At 40.0% G+C, this 15,684-nt stretch overlaps 1 protein-coding gene across 1 annotated transcript; it reads right to left on the reverse strand.

The window, feature by feature from the left end:
* Positions 1 to 293: 293 nt before the first annotated feature.
* Positions 294 to 15,608, reverse strand: LOC100697411 (tyrosine-protein kinase CSK). Its single transcript, XM_003443872.5, has 13 exons — positions 15,107 to 15,608; positions 6,927 to 7,030; positions 6,721 to 6,834; positions 6,514 to 6,626; positions 4,228 to 4,447; positions 3,343 to 3,436; positions 3,129 to 3,194; positions 2,604 to 2,703; positions 2,429 to 2,519; positions 2,274 to 2,347; positions 1,620 to 1,815; positions 1,422 to 1,508; positions 294 to 1,304 (listed from the first exon to the last, which is right to left on the reverse strand). The coding sequence occupies exons 2-13, from the start codon at positions 6,939 to 6,941 to the stop codon at positions 1,119 to 1,121; spliced, it is 1,356 nt and encodes a 451-aa protein (XP_003443920.1). The 5' UTR covers positions 6,942 to 7,030; positions 15,107 to 15,608; the 3' UTR covers positions 294 to 1,118.
* Positions 15,609 to 15,684: the final 76 nt, after the last annotated feature.

Below are 15,684 nucleotides of genomic sequence, written 5' to 3' on the forward strand. Positions count from 1 at the left end.
CGTACCCATTTCTGAATGAGAAATTGAAGACATAACCGGTGCTGTATATATGCATTTAAAACGTGTAGCTTCTGTGGAGCAAATTTCTTTTTTGTATGGGATGTAGATTTTTTTTTCAAAAGTAATGGATAGTAGTTTATTATTGCTGCATAGATAATGAGTATCTTCAAAAAGTCTTCAAATACATCCAGTGAAATAGAAAATGGCAATTTACAATTTAAAAACTGTTAAACTTTTAATATAATTTCAAAAGAATGTTTCAAAACAAATTCTTCAGAAAATATTTTCAAAAAGGTTTTTGTTTTTTGTTTTTTTATTGTTGAAAACGACAGTACAGTACAAGTATTAACATTCTCTGTTTCTCTTTCTCACAAAATCCTGATAGTTTGCTCAAATCCAAAAAATTTGTCTGATAAAACATTTTAGGATGTCAGATGAAAAACCTTTTCCTTTTCGACTCACGGGAGGATGAAAACGTAGTCATAAAACATTTAATATCATACAAGAGAAAAAAGATAAAGTTGGATAATTATTATTCTTTCTTTGAAATTTTGTCCTTTAAGCAAAAGAATCCAACATTCATGCAAAAATGGTGTACCTGATATCATTAGGAGAAACTCCCCCCCCCCAAAAAGACAACGACGTATCAAAATTGCAATTCTACTATTGAAGCATCTTTCAGTTTTAAACAGATTCAGTCGGCTGAGTCAAATTAAGTTAGTTTTTTACAGGTTCGTGAAATTAAAAGGACACTACCGTTACGTTAAGGATATTGATGTAAAGGACAAAAAACGACGTGGAAGCACGTCAAGGCACTGGTTCTGAGGCAGCACTGTGTTCTAAGGACAGACTTGTTGATGACAGTTAATTATTCACTCTGGATAACAAAGTGCAAGAAGGCGAGACGAGACAAACCTGATGGCGCCACTCGAATGGGAAAGTCACTGCAGTCTGAACAACCTGATGTTTGCTAAAAAAGCACAATGAAAACAGTATTTGTTGTGAATTTTGCCAAATTGTACAGTCCTTGTGAGATTTTTTTTTTTTTTTTAAATTCCAGAGTTATGGTCTCAGTGGTCAAAAAGAGGATCTATGTTGTGTCTGTTTTGTCAGATCCCTCATTGTCTTTTTCCCATCCCTTGGGTGATATGCTGAAGCCACTCTTTCAACATCTGAAAACTTGGTCGGGCGGCAGGATCCAGGTTCCAGCACTGTTTCATGATGTTATACACGACTTCAGGACAGCCGTCAGGACAGTCCATTTTGTAGCCTTTCTCCACTCGAGGCACTACATCCTTTAATGGCTACGGAAAAGACCAGATTTGTTTGTTGAACATTTTGGTCCTTTAAACCTAAGGCTATACTCATAACACATATATGGATGTTCGAGAGCGATCACAAAGTACTATCAGTATACTTACAATTCTCGGATAAGGAACTCGGCCAAAAGAGTAAATCTCCCACAGCAAAATACCGTAGCTCCAAACATCTGATTTGGTGGAAAATTTCTAATGACAAATCGGAAAAAAAGGATATTAAGAGTTTATTTCACTGTGTTTTGGATACACAAACTATGCACAGCAAAGCACACAGCTCAGAACAGCTCTAAAGCAGCGCACCTTTTCTCTCAGTGCTTCAGGTGCTGTCCACTTCACGGGGAGCTTAGCGGTATCCTGAGTGGAAGAGGCCTCCTTGGTCAAGCCAAAATCACTGACTTTAGCCATGTTGTCCTCTGACACGAGAACGTTTCGTGCGGCTAAGTCTCGGTGAACAAAGTTATTGGTCTCCAGATACGCCATGGCTTCACAGACGTCTCTGTGAAAGTAAAAGAAAAAGTAACAAACGCCGGGCTCAGGCGTGTGCCGAATCAAACTTTTGTCACGGCACAAAAATAAAAAAATTAAAAAAATTAAATAAATGAAACTACTATAACAGATTTCTACCATTCAGTGGGAAGATAAAAGGGCCTTTTAAGATAATAAAATAACCCTTTTATCTGCTAACTGTGTTGTCTTTAAATATATGGGTGGTCCTTTAAAGAATACCTGATAAAGATTTAAATTCGAATAAACATCAACCACAACTTTAACCTCTTATCTATAGATTCATGAGATACAATCTGCTCTTTGTGCTGCAAAATATGCCCCTCTTCACAGCTAAATTTCCTCCCTCTCTTATCACTAGCTATTGCAACACCGCTCTTCTAATAATAATATAGCATAAAACACAACAGAATAACTGCCGAAATTGTGGTTCGCTGCAGAAATACTCACAATGCAAAATGTAGGAGAGCTTCTCCACCAAGTACTGTCCGGCCTCTGGAACGTAAATAGTCAACCAAACAGCCCTAACAACAACAAAAGCATGTTATATGTTTTATACAGAGTATTCACCAGGTCGGGAGATTATCAGACAGTCAGCCACCTACCTTTGCCATATACTCAGTAACTATAAAAAGACTTCCATTCTCCTCCACAATCACTCCAAGCAGCTGTACCAGGTTATCGTGCCGTAGTTGCCTGATGAAGGGGACAAGCAGAGCAGTCAGTACATGTCCATTTAGGTTTCTAAAACGCGCCAGAACAAATGTTTAATTTCCTTACGTCATGACAGAAGCCTCTGCAATAAAGGCCTGTGCAGTGGCGTCGTTTTTGATGCACTTCACAGCTACTTTGGTCCCTCTGTAGTCTCCCACCATCACATCTGAATAATCACAAGCAATGAACTGATCAGTGAAGCCGCCCTTATACGACCCCAAACCAACAGTAAGACGGCAATGCGGCACATGAGATGTTCACAGCAGTTAAAATGGAACAGTTTTCTAACTTTTATGTCGATTACAAGGAGAAGAACAGTCCATATATGAACCTCATGGCACCATCTGATGGTTTTTACAGTAATGAAATGAAATTTAGTGGTTCTGTGATGAGGAAGATTCAATATTTGGGGCTTAAATGTCTTTTTAGGCCAAATCCTTTACACCCAAATGCAGCATATAATGCGTGCAATGATGCATCACAGCTTTATGTTGCTCTGATTTCTCTTTCATGCAAGAAATTAAGACTGGGCTTAAACCCACCATGGAGTTTAAGCTCATCTTAAGTAAACATGAACCCTAATCTACTTACCTCCAAATTCTCCTTTTCCAATAACCTGCTGCAGCTTGAGGTCTTTTCTGCTCAATGACCAGCCGCCTGTTCATCATTGAAAGTAGAAACAGAATTCAGCTGAGACGCAAACAAGCTTTTGATCATCAATAACAATAAATAAAAGAAAATGAAAATAATAATAAAAATCCACAATGTCCCTGCTGCACGAGTTACAAAGAACTGGCAAGCTTACTCCTGGAAAATTCATCCTGCGCAGCCACCGTCCCTTCCTCCAGCTTTGGCTTGATTAGTTTGGTGCAGAGGCCATCAGCATCTTTGGTGTAGTGCTACATAGAATAAGAGATAAAATACAGTGCACGTGGCCTCGTAAGAGCAAAGGAACTTTTACCATGACAGAAACTATCAGAACCACATTCCGAGCTTCAAAGCAGCTTTAGTATTTTGGAAAAAAAATTCCCCCTTCATTTATTTGCAGAAAAAAGCTCAAACCAATTTGAATAACAACTTTCACTCTGCATCATCTTTTAGAGGATTGGTTTAGAGCATCTAATGAGTACAGCTATGGGTTTCGCTACTTGTCTTTGTCCTTCTTATATTGCTTGTGGGTGCTGTAGCTGTATTTTAAAAGAAACTGAAGCTTGAAGTTCAAACCTTTGTGAACTTCTGTAAAAAAAACATGAGTAAAACTCAATGAGTAGTGTATCCCTGTGACCAATAGAGGGCTGCCTGGTCAAATAAGGTCAAAACCACATGCAATAGGGGACTGAAATACTTCAGTTGGCCAGAACTTATACATACACATCTACTTTACTGTGCAGAATAAATAGTATGTTGCTGTTCAAAATAAGCATTTCACACAGGAAAAGCAGTCATTTTGAGAGTAAAGGCCTAGTATCTGTTTGAGGTTAGAACTCTGAACCTCAGCATACTGTTCACTTCCTCTTTGATACTTCCTGTTCATTATATGTTCCAGGAACTGCACAGACTCTCTGAAGTAGCACGGTAACATGGGGAGGCTAAAACATGCTTACAGTAGACTGATGCTCAATATAGCCCCCTAGAAAATATCAGAAACACTTTGTTTTATTTATGAATCAAAGCCCAATTTCCGCCTTACCTCTACAAGCTGCATGAGGTTTTCAAAATAGACCTCTTCATCGATGGTGAGCTTGCCGTTGTGGTAGATGATGCGATAGTGCTCCACCTTACCGTCGCAGCTCACGCACAGAGTGTAGTCGCCAGGGAAGTTAGTGCTCTCCCGCACCAAGAACAGGCCTGTCTCAGGGGGGTTCAGCAACCGCTCCGCCTGATCCCGAGTTATCTTGCCATGAAACCATCTGGTGGAAGAGGTAGCCAGAAATCAGTACACCAACAAAACCAACAGATCAGCCCAGCAACTTTAAATTCACATCAGCTGTATGTACACGTGACATATCCGATAACAACATATAGACTGTGCCTGCATCCATTCTACTGTCTGCATCAATCATTAAAAAACATTATTATTTAAATGACTTCCTCCTATTTTACCCACTTGGATCCAGTCATTCTTAAACTGGGTCTTTTAAAGCCTTACATGGTTCAATTGTGCATTTCATTTTACACCTGTCTTTTTTTTTAGTTGTTACACTGTCACTTTCCTTCTTTTTACAAACATATATATTGTAAGTAAATATATATATTTTTGTGCATTTGGGAGAAAACAACCGTAACCTTGATGTTCCACGTTCTATTACTGTTCATATGCTCTGTTTTCCATTTAAAGCCACGGCACCAGTGTCTGCTGAACAGATTACACTTATTATTTAAACATTTTTTTTGAATTTGGGTATCGTGGTTTTCAGTGTAGCCTCTATATTAAGAGTCGGGATTATAAATAACCACATTCAGTAATTTAACTGGTTCTCTCAGCGCGTTCTTACACGCTAAAAACTGCCTCAAAGTTTGGCTGGTTCATCAAAGGGAAGTTATACTAGCAGGCCTTAATATCAAAGTTTCTTTCTCTCATGCTGACAGGTGTGTTTTGCTCATAGGTTTGTAGCTTCCTGGTACTGGCTGAGTGTTCTGTGGTCTGTGTACGCATGTATGCATTTGCCAGATGAAGGTCAAAACAAAAGTATTCATTCTAAGAGTGCTGAAGCGAATTTTTTATTTCAACAACTGAAGTTGAAAGTAATTTTTTTTATAGCTACTGTACATATTTATCCATTTTCCCACGTTCCTCACTATTAGAAATAATACTTAGAGCTGTTAATCAGACAACATGTGCAAAGGCAGGAAAAGCTAAATCGGCCTTCCTAACACAAAATAAGGGGATATTTGTGGCTGATTATTTCTTTAGTCTTTGAAAAATTTTCATCTTTCCGTGTTTAATCAACCTCACAATGTTATCACAAACCTTAAATAGGGCTTTAATGCAAATTAAACAACTACTGCCTTCATCATCCAGATATATAGATAGGGATTTGCATATCCACTGCAACCAGTTATACAACAGAGGCTGTCACATATTTAAATGTGGTTTTTGGAATGTACAGCGTATGCATTTGCACTTGGCTCCATACGAAAGTTACATTTAAATATCACACAATAAAGCTTGTTGGAAAGCTTTTCTTTACAGACACAGAAGCAGTTTCCCTACGAGCTGAAAGGAAAGTATCGTTATAAACAGTTTTCCTTTCAGTTCTGTATTACGGGATCTCATCTTAGCTCATAATACAGAACGTTTTGAGGTCAAGATCCCCTTTTATCAGTTTAAGCTCATATTCATTACTGGTAATATTTACTGAGAACTGCAGATTACGTGAGAGTTGGTTTTCTTTTACTCATTTCCATTTCCATTCATTTCGAAGCAAGAGAAAGCATTTTTTTAAAGCATCTATGAATGAGATATCACATGTCTGAAAGCATACATATATACATAGCAACTGATGATTTATGCTCAATCCTAGGCACCTTATGCTAAAGAAACATTTCCATTATCTTGTTTGGTTTCTGGTACAGTTCAATTTGCCTTGAAGTTTATCAGCAAGTGCGCTCTAAATAAAGCTGGCATTCATACATATGCACATGCCTGCAGCAGCAAATCCATGACGTGGACAAGTGGGGAGATTTTTTAGATTACTTTAGTCTGAAATAGAAAAGAAACAACAGGAAACTGTGCAGAGTTCATGCAAACCTGAGGTGGAAGCAGACAGACGTGCACTGCAATTACAACACAGCCCGACCAAACTGTGGTCTCCATTCACACAACTACTGTGCAATTGCCACGACAAATAGGCCATCAGCCTTCTGCAACCACACAGCCATAGGAAGAGGGCGAAGTCAAGCTATTTTAAACACTGCTGAAAACACCGCACAAGAGATACAGATAACTGATGTTCATGAGAATCTATATACTTACGGCATTAGACTCAGCTTCCCACCACTTTTCACACCTTCCCTTTTCTGGACATAGTTGGCTGGGATCGTTCCCTCGCGGCCCGCAGAATTTTTAGCCTTGTACCAGTTTGGATCCTGAAATGCAAAAAGCTTACTGAGCGGCGCTGTATGGCATCAAACACAGAGCTGTGTCTTCATAGAAACACAGACAACAAAAAACAAATATTACCTTTGTGACAACAATGATAGTCAACACGTCTCCTTTGTTAAAGGGCAGGTCCTGCTCTGTTGTGCCTTTAAAGTTGTACCTGGCCACACACTCTGTGCCCTGCGGCCATGGGTTCTATAAAAGTGAGGGATGGTCACTGTTTCAGTAAAAATCCTTCTTTTTTAATTTGTGCTTGCAATTTTTGTCATACATCGCTTGGACCTTACCTGGACCTCTGTCATGGTGAGGCGGTTCGATCCTCTCACAGGTGAGGTTTGCTAGCTCCTACCATTAGAGCTGGTAAACACACACGCGTGCGCGCACGCAGTACCTGTGAAAGCGAGCAGAAGAGTGAGTAGGATGTCCCCCTGTTTACTGATACTGACCCGACCGCAAGCAAATTCTCAGGAAGATAATGAATTTGTGGTTTCGCTGTACGGGGGCACATGGTAATTCAAAGCAAGCAGATGGGCCATTATCACAGCACACTGGAGTAACATCAGATCAGACAGTGTCGGTAAAAATAACTTGCTCAGACAGAAAGCAGAACTAACAGGTCTTCTTTTTTTAAACACACTTTCACAACTAGTGCATAATGTTTCCATGACGCAGGAAAACAGTGCTAACATAAAGAAGATCTTTCACTGTAGAATATTTCATACAAAGTAAGAAATCCACTCTGACATGCTAAAGTAAGAGATAAAGAGACCAAAATGCAACCTACTCCCTACTTTGTATTTCATGTCAAAACCTAGCTCGGTCTGACCTAAAATAAGGCACACACTTCTCCATCTTAAACTCAATGACTGGGCCTTGTAGGAATCAAGATAGCTCGCTTCCAACCCTGGAATGCAAACTTGTGGTGAGATCTGACCAGGCCCCAGGGACTCATCCAGCCCGGCATTACTTTATGTCAATAAAGCAGCCACTATGACAGTAACCTTAGGCCTGAGTAACCCTGGGGCCTGTGTTTCCATGATACACACACACATACACACACAACCAATCAGAGCAAAGACATCATAGTTAAATGATGACCTACAGATTAAGTTATGCTCCACATCCTCCCTCTCTCTTTCCCCCCAAACCCCACTTCCTCTCTTGCTCTATCAGTTCCCAGGAAGAGGTGGCAGGGCTCAAATGGTCAGAGCTCAGGGAAAATCCTGGCTCTGATAAACTGTCACTTTACATGAGGTCACATCCTTTGACATGTCCACTGCAGTGCAGTCAACTTCCTGTACAACATCCCAAATTCTGAATACACCAACTTTAGGGTGGGGTGCTTAGAAACACGATAAATAAAACAGATCCTCTTCTCCTATAATGCTTCTTCCATCTGGTGTGTTTTTCTGTTTAAATAAATAGCCCGCCATTTCTCCGACAAGCGTGTGTCTAAAAACTATCATGAGACTGTCATCACACCGCACCATGGGGATGTGATGGATGTGGTCCCTTATGGAGTAGTGCAGCTGTCTCCTGTATCAAGGGACAAAACTATCTGGACACATTTCCCACACCCTTAAGAACACCCCCACTCTGCTCACCCCAGCCCATCTCTACAATGTGCAGACAGTCAAAGAAAGGCAAAGATAACCGAGCTGCTGTGGGCCAGTTATTCTTGTGTAGATGTGTTTGTGTGCAGCTGTGGTGTGTGTGTGTGTGTGTGTGTTTCTTTTTTATCTTTACAAAGACTGTAAAGACAAACAAATTATTGACACACAACAAAATGCTAAACTGTGGTGAGAAAAAAATGCTGTCTGTTCATATGGAAAAAAAAAGAGAGAAGTCAGAAAAACGTGTGATATTTTTAGCTGTGCTGTTGGTGTGGCTATAAAGATCTCACTTTTGGTCTGTGGGTCAGCACATCACAGATCTTAAGTTGAATGCTTGAACTAACTATTACAAGTGTTGCTGTGAAAATTTGTGTGTGCATTCACAGGGGCTTCGAGATGACTTTATACTTTTTGGGCATTTCATCAATTTCCCATGAGCGCAACCTTCTGGTAAACAAATTCATCAACCTGTTAATGACAAAAGCACCACATAAACCATTGACAGTACCATCACCCACGGCTTCATGTGGTTTATTAATCATTATTAAATTATTAATTATTAAATAAAATCGATACTGTAGCAATGACACAACTTTAACCCAACTAGAGCAATCTGGTAGTGGCCCATGCTTTTACCTTATGTTGCATGATCCTACGCTCCCCAAACAAATCTCATGCCAAATAAGGACAAACCTCAGAGTCCCTGCTTTATTAAATAAAAGGCAACAGGCTTTTTTAGCACCTAAAACTACATTTAGTAAGCTATTGTTTCTGCATCGCTTTTTTGGAAAAGGTTTTAATTCGTCTTATACTATAATAAGTCTTCAGTATCTTTTAATCTAACCATACACCTATTTTACATTACTATTATTACATTTTAACTGTGATAACAAAGGAAATCCCCATCTCTAGGATAAATAAAGTAAACGTTATCTCATCTTAGGACCAAGTGTGAACATCAGGCATTTCCCAAATTTTAGACCACCAACACTGGCCAAGAGACATCACAGGGAGTCCAAAAGACAGCATGTGTTAGCTGCTGATTATAAATGAAACAATGGAACCTAATCCAATTTTAACAAAGGAAAAAAAAAGAGAGAGAGAGAGAGAGAATGTAAAGTTGTGTGTTTGTTGTGTCAGGATGCTCAGTTTGATCCATATGGGGATCCCAAAAGTGAGGGAGTTGCATGCACTCTGTTCACAGCCAACAGTACATTCACTATGATTCAGTTATTATGAAATGTACTTTCTATGCATTTTATTTTTAGGTAAGCTGTAAAACAATCATAATTTTAGAGTCACATGGTTTTTTATAGAGCAACTGTCTGCACATTGAGGCCACTGGGACATTTTTACTTATGTTAGTAAAAGTCAGAGCTGTCGTTTAATATTAAATAGGGTTTTTTTGTGAATAAATTCAAAGCCACTTGCAGAAGGGAATAATATATTAATATTGTACATATCATAACTATCATGACCTCTCTAACTAAAGGATAAGCTTCCCTAGATTAATAAAGCTATTTTTTCAGAAACGTCTGGTGGTAGAACATCTGTCCGTACAGCTGCACCCCATTTCACTACGACCCAAAAATGAAAAGCCGCTGACGGTAATACAGGGAACGTCGGGTGTTCGCCAAAGTCGACAGTGTTGGTGTACTGTAGGCTGTGAATGTTGGAATAAACTTTTATGACAATGCATCAAACACTTGATGACACACAGTCCAAACCAAGTGTATGTGGACAGTTACAGACTTTTCATATTTTGGCTCTGTGCTTCAGCACATTTGATTTTAAATCCAATATTGGACCTGCTAATTCGGAGCAACATAAAAATAACTTTATCTCTTCCAAATCAGGATGCAAATTGCATGGGTTCAGAAAGAGGTGGACATTTTTTCCACTTTTCATCATCAAGCAAGGTAACGATCCTAAATATAAAACCAGATTATCTAAAGGATTGATTGGCCAGGATGATCACTTGATCTCAGGCTGACTGTACTGCATTTTAAGTGTTGAAGACCAGATTAAAGGCAGATAGACACCATACAAGAGATGAAAGTAGCTGGAATGTTATCGCTAAGGGCAGGGTTCGTACGCTTTTTTCAGGGTCAAATTCAAGCACTTTTTAAGCACTTTCAAGGTCCCTTTTTAAGCTTTTCCAGCACACAGTTGCAGCAACTGTGATGTTCACTAGTAGAACTGACACACAAAACAAAACGACTACACTACACACTAACTACACAAGAAAACACACTAACTTGAGACTCCAAACATGATAAACATCACAAATCTCTCACGTATCAAAACTCTCTCTCTTTTTCGCTCACTCGCTCTCTCTCTCTTCCCAACAACCAAATACCACATATTGCCGTATCATTTTTTGATTCGTCGACATGGTACATTCTTCCACCAATAGGGAAGGAGTGTTTTTTCTTTTTTCACTCACAAGCAAAGGGCGTTTGCTAGCGCTCTCCATAAAAAACGCCGGTTTTACCGTTTCTTCCCGGAGTAAACGCCACTGTTTTATTCAGAACCCCGCCCCCCCCCCCCCCCCCCAAAAAAACCATCGGTTTTACGTGACCTATCAACACAATTTAAAAACTGGTATATAGCTTGAAGTCCCCACGTTCGACCAAAGTTGAAATGGAGACTCTGGGTCCGTCGACCCCAGAGGGTTAATCAGAAAGCCTTAAGTTAGCTAGTTATGTATCGGGCTAATGTTTAAAGCTTTCACTTGAGTAAATTAACTCATATTACTGCTAAGTTCACAGCATATTCCGTAATAGCGCTGCCATACTGCATCACACTCAATGCATTTCAATCATTTCTCCAGCGAGTTTGATAGCTAGCAAAATAATAACCATAATTTAAAAAAATAGCATGTGTAACGTATGCGTACTGGAAAATTATTTACTAGCACTCACCTATCATGCGACTGGAGAACGCAAACTCCGCCATTGTTGTTTTCCATCAAACACTCATTAAAACAGCAACCTACAGGTATGTTAGCGCACTCATCCCCGATCTGCACTGGTCACTTCACTTTATTGTTATTGATATTTATATTTAAAAAGTGCAATACTGTAATTTTCTGCTGCTCATTCCTGTGCAATATCCCATCTGCCCTCCCGTCATATTTCTTTTCAAGATTTTCTTATTTAATCACTAGTGTACATATATTTATATTTATAGATACATATATATTTAGTCATCTTTTCTCTTTTACCATGTCTCTCTAATATTTTGTTCTTTACTATTTTTCTATTTGTTATTTTATTTTATTATATTATATTTTATTATATTTTTTCCTACTGTATCATGCTGCTGAGAGACCGCTGCTCGTCAAACACATTTCATTGCGATGTTGACCCTGTGCTAACTTGCATATGACAAATAAAACTGAAAACTGAAACTGACTGTCCGAGGGAGGGGCGGGGTCACATATTGAAACAGACGCAAGGTAGCCCAGGCGGGGAAATTTTGCTTTTGCGTCTCATTTTATTTCTCTATCTGATAAGAAAACAATTCAATCAGATAGCTATTTATTGTGAATGAAATACAGTTACATTTTCAAGCACTTTTAAGCACCACATCTGAAATTCAAGCACTTTTCAAACCTTGAAAAGACGACATTAGAATTCAAGCATTTTCAAGGATTTCAAGCACCCGTACGAACCCTGTAAGGGTCAAAGTATTTTCCCCCCAAATTTTTAATGCATCGTCTTCATATGTATCAGTTATTCCTAAACACTGAATATTTGGGCGCTGTTAAAAGTAGTTTTTTTCACTACAGACTTAAATGGTGGACTCCAAATCAGCATTTCCAGAACCACAAGGTTCTTTTGTGATTGAAACACATCAAAAGTACAATCATCTCAATCTGAGTTTTACCTTGAAGCAGGCCATTATGCTGACGATGCTCTGAAAACCATCAGAAGTTGTGGACCGCAACAGAATATGTGTGAGGGAAACCCTTTGTAAAGAGTCTCGTCAAAAGAAGTATCTATCAACGGGGTCAGCAGCTTTTTTTTCCTTTTTTTATATTAATCTCTTCTGGGACACTGAATGCTTCCCAGCAGCAGGCCACCAGCAGCTGAGTGAATGGGACAGAGCTCATTCTGCCACAGACTCCCACTGCCATTTCCACAGAGCACTGCATGAAGCCACAGCTTGCTTTTTTTCAGGAAGCAGCAAAGGATCTCATTGTGAGTGAGTCAAGTTTCTGCTGACCCCAGTCTCATTAGGTCCAACATCATCATCATCAATGCGTCCACTGAGCAGCTTTAAGGGCAGCGATGTGACTTGGATCTTTAAATTTTGTTCACTGTTCCGTTTTGTGTTTACTGCTCGACATTAATTATAGACATAAATCTCATAATTGTGCACATACACAGATATGAGTTGAATGAAGGGAGGCGATGGACAACATTAATTCCTAAAAGTAAAAGGAAACCACAATCGATTAGTTTAATCATAAAGAGTGACTAATAAATAGTGTTGGACTGTATAACTGCAAAATAAGCTCATATAGCTCTTACATGGTATAATATCGCATGTTCTTGCAGTTTAAAACAATCCTGTTGTCCAAATCAAACCATTGATCTGCACTTGTCTTTGTGCCTTCTTGTGCAAGTCAGTTGCAGTCTTTACTGAACTAATCAGCGGCAGCCTGACTGCACAGAGCAAGACAGGACAAGAATGTAAAAACATCTTCTTTGACCTAAAATCTGCCACTCCCTCATTTACTCACAGACAATAACCGAGGTGAAAATGTCGATTGTGCACGGTGGGAGGCTGGATTAGCTAATTGTTCATTCCCCAAAGCTATCAGAAATGACTCCCTCTTCTTTTAGTCACACATCGAAGACCATGAGATCATAAAATGAGACTGTGGCTCAGGTAGAGTGGGTCTTCGTGTATAAATGGAATGGATCCTGAACCCCCTGTAATAATAGAAAATGCACTGTAGGAAAAAGTATTAAAAACACATGAACATGGCTTATATGTAAAGTGTAGAAAAGCACCGCTCAAATTGAAATTATTTAAAGCATTAACAGCCTGTTGATGCCACAATGATACATCATACAGCGTTTAATTCTTAAGATTTTGCAGGATTGTAAAAATGTGTTGTTAACATTAACCTAGTGGTTCATCTCAGTAAATCATCTGATTGATTCTTTTACTGCTGGGAACTGTGTCAGTGTCACTAAAGGCTCCCATCCTTTCTCTAAGTGCAGCAGAGGGCCAGCCCTCCAGCCTCATGATGCTCTTCAGTTGCTTTGATACTACTGTCCTGTTAGCAACACTGTAACAGCAGCAGGGCAGCAGAGAGAGAAATAAACACTTGACTTTTGTCAACATCCACTGAGCTTCCACCTGGCTGGCACACAGACAGACACATCAAGTGAACAGTAATGTGCACGAAGAGAAGGCTGGTGGGGGTCTATAACAACAGCCAGCAGATGTTCCTGAGAAGGAAGTCACCTCTGCCTTCAGGGGCAGCAGCTGGCCTGTGGTGCTTTGGCACAGCTGACTGAAACAAACGTCTGTAGGATCTGAGAGAGGAAGTGTTAGTCCAGTGGTTGGACCTGAAACACAGACTATCATTGTATCACTTTTAATAGCTCACAGTTTTTCCTGTGACGCTTTAGGAGGGGGGATTAAAAACTAGGTATGAACTTAAAATAGTACCCAGTTTATCATAAACAAACACAAAAGCTAAACTGAGAAACAAGGTTGTTTTCAGCGCAGCAGGAAGAAGGATAAGCGATTGTTAATCAGGGGCAATCCCCTGCATTTTGGCCGGCCAGCCATTCTAGTGAACTTTGCATTTTATTGCCATCCAAAGTTCGCATGACGTACCAAACCTCTTCACGCTGGAAAACGTTTGGTCATGTTGACTTCACCAAGGAAACACAGCATCAAAAACACCATATAAGTCGAAACTGCCGTGCCTGAACAGCGGATGGACCTTTCCTCGCTGTGGCGCGATCACATGCAGGCTGTTTTATGGGTGCTGTGTGCACAGCGCAGAGTGAAGTGCAGTGCAAGGCTGCTGCTGCTCATGCAGCCAGGCGTGACACATTATAGTGCAGCAGCAAAGCTTTGCTGCGGTTTTACGAACTTCTCTCCATCCTGTTTCAACAGCTTAATCTTTCTTTACAGTTTATCGTACTCTAAAAGAAGAATCTTTGCTGGTCAGGAGATCCGTTGCTGCACCAGCGCACACTTCACACTTTGTCCGAAAAACGAGGGAAGTCCCGTTTCAGCGAAAAGGGCATCACCCAGAAAAAAACAGCCGAGAGATGCTCTGCTCAGCTAGATCTCTGATAGCGGAAATGTTGTTTTCTGACGTGCATTAATCGCTTTTTGACATTTTCTGAGGGGTGCAGTCTACCCGACGAACATTTAACAACGCCGCTCTGCAACTTGTAGCATGCACGTGCACGTGAGAGTGCGCCCAGAGTTAACAAAGCTTCAAAAAGCTGTCAAAGATCCCAAAGTCCGTGACAGTGGGAATGAATGCTGCTCTCCAGCTCGAGAAAGCAGATTATTACTAGTCACCCAACATGTTATAACACAGCAATGTGGACAGCTGCGTGCTGCAGCTTCTTCTTCACCCCAGGAAGTCAGAGGAAGTGGTAGAAGTTTGAAGGAGGATGTTAGTAGGGCCACGTCTATAATCAACTCACTTAAAAAAGACTTCTTCACTGTGATGTTTGAATAAACTATCCATGCCCACTCGACATCCTAACATTTATCTCCGTCAGAGCTGTCAGTCACTGCATCTACTTTAAAACAAACAGCACATTTTAAAATTTAAAGGCAGCTCTGTCTCAAACTTGAAATCTTACCTGTTTGCAGGTAAAAGCAGTCGATTTGAAGCACTTACAGGTGATTCCGCTCGTTTGTTTTTCCTCCTACGGGAGAGCACAGTTTGCCATTCACGCAATAAATAACCGACAGTCGATGCTGAAGCGCAAAACACATCCAGTCCTGATGAGGAAGAAGTGAAAACTGTCTCAGGTGATCAGAAAACTTGAACGGCACCAAACGAAACTCGACTAAAAAAAAAACAATAGACAGCGGTTCTGATGAGTCTCCAGTCAAGACCATTTACAAAACAGACCTATAAATGAAAAAAGGCAGCAAAACAAAGTAAACTTCCACGGATGTATCGCCTTTTTTGTGGCGCCCTTCCGTTTAGAGGGAGAAATAAAAACTCCCGCCACGGCGATAAATATTACTCAGTAAAATCGCGGTGAGTAATTAAAAAGGATTAAACTTAATTTGAGTCAAGTTCGCTCTGCGCTACTCCTTTTTCCCGTCACATTCAAGTTTTCTTTTTGGCCCCACCTTGATTTTGCGCATGCGCATTGCGGACAGCTAAAAATAAGCTCGTACAGGATGTTTCAGTCAATTCGGTAAAGGA

The sequence above is a fragment of the Oreochromis niloticus genome, linkage group LG7, assembly GCF_001858045.2.
Source record: "Oreochromis niloticus isolate F11D_XX linkage group LG7, O_niloticus_UMD_NMBU, whole genome shotgun sequence".
In the NCBI taxonomy this organism is placed as follows: domain Eukaryota; kingdom Metazoa; phylum Chordata; class Actinopteri; order Cichliformes; family Cichlidae; genus Oreochromis; species Oreochromis niloticus.

Excerpts from the sequence above, each read along its gene's own strand:
- LOC100697411 (XM_003443872.5), bottom strand. Across the intron at positions 3,195-3,342 it reads GCAGGATGAATTTTCCAGGA|GCGGCTGGTCATTGAGCAGA; the intron begins GTAAGCTTGCCA and ends AATGATGAACAG. Across the intron at positions 1,305-1,421 it reads GAGTTCCTTATCCGAGAATT|CCATTAAAGGATGTAGTGCC; the intron begins GTAAGTATACTG and ends TCTTTTCCGTAG.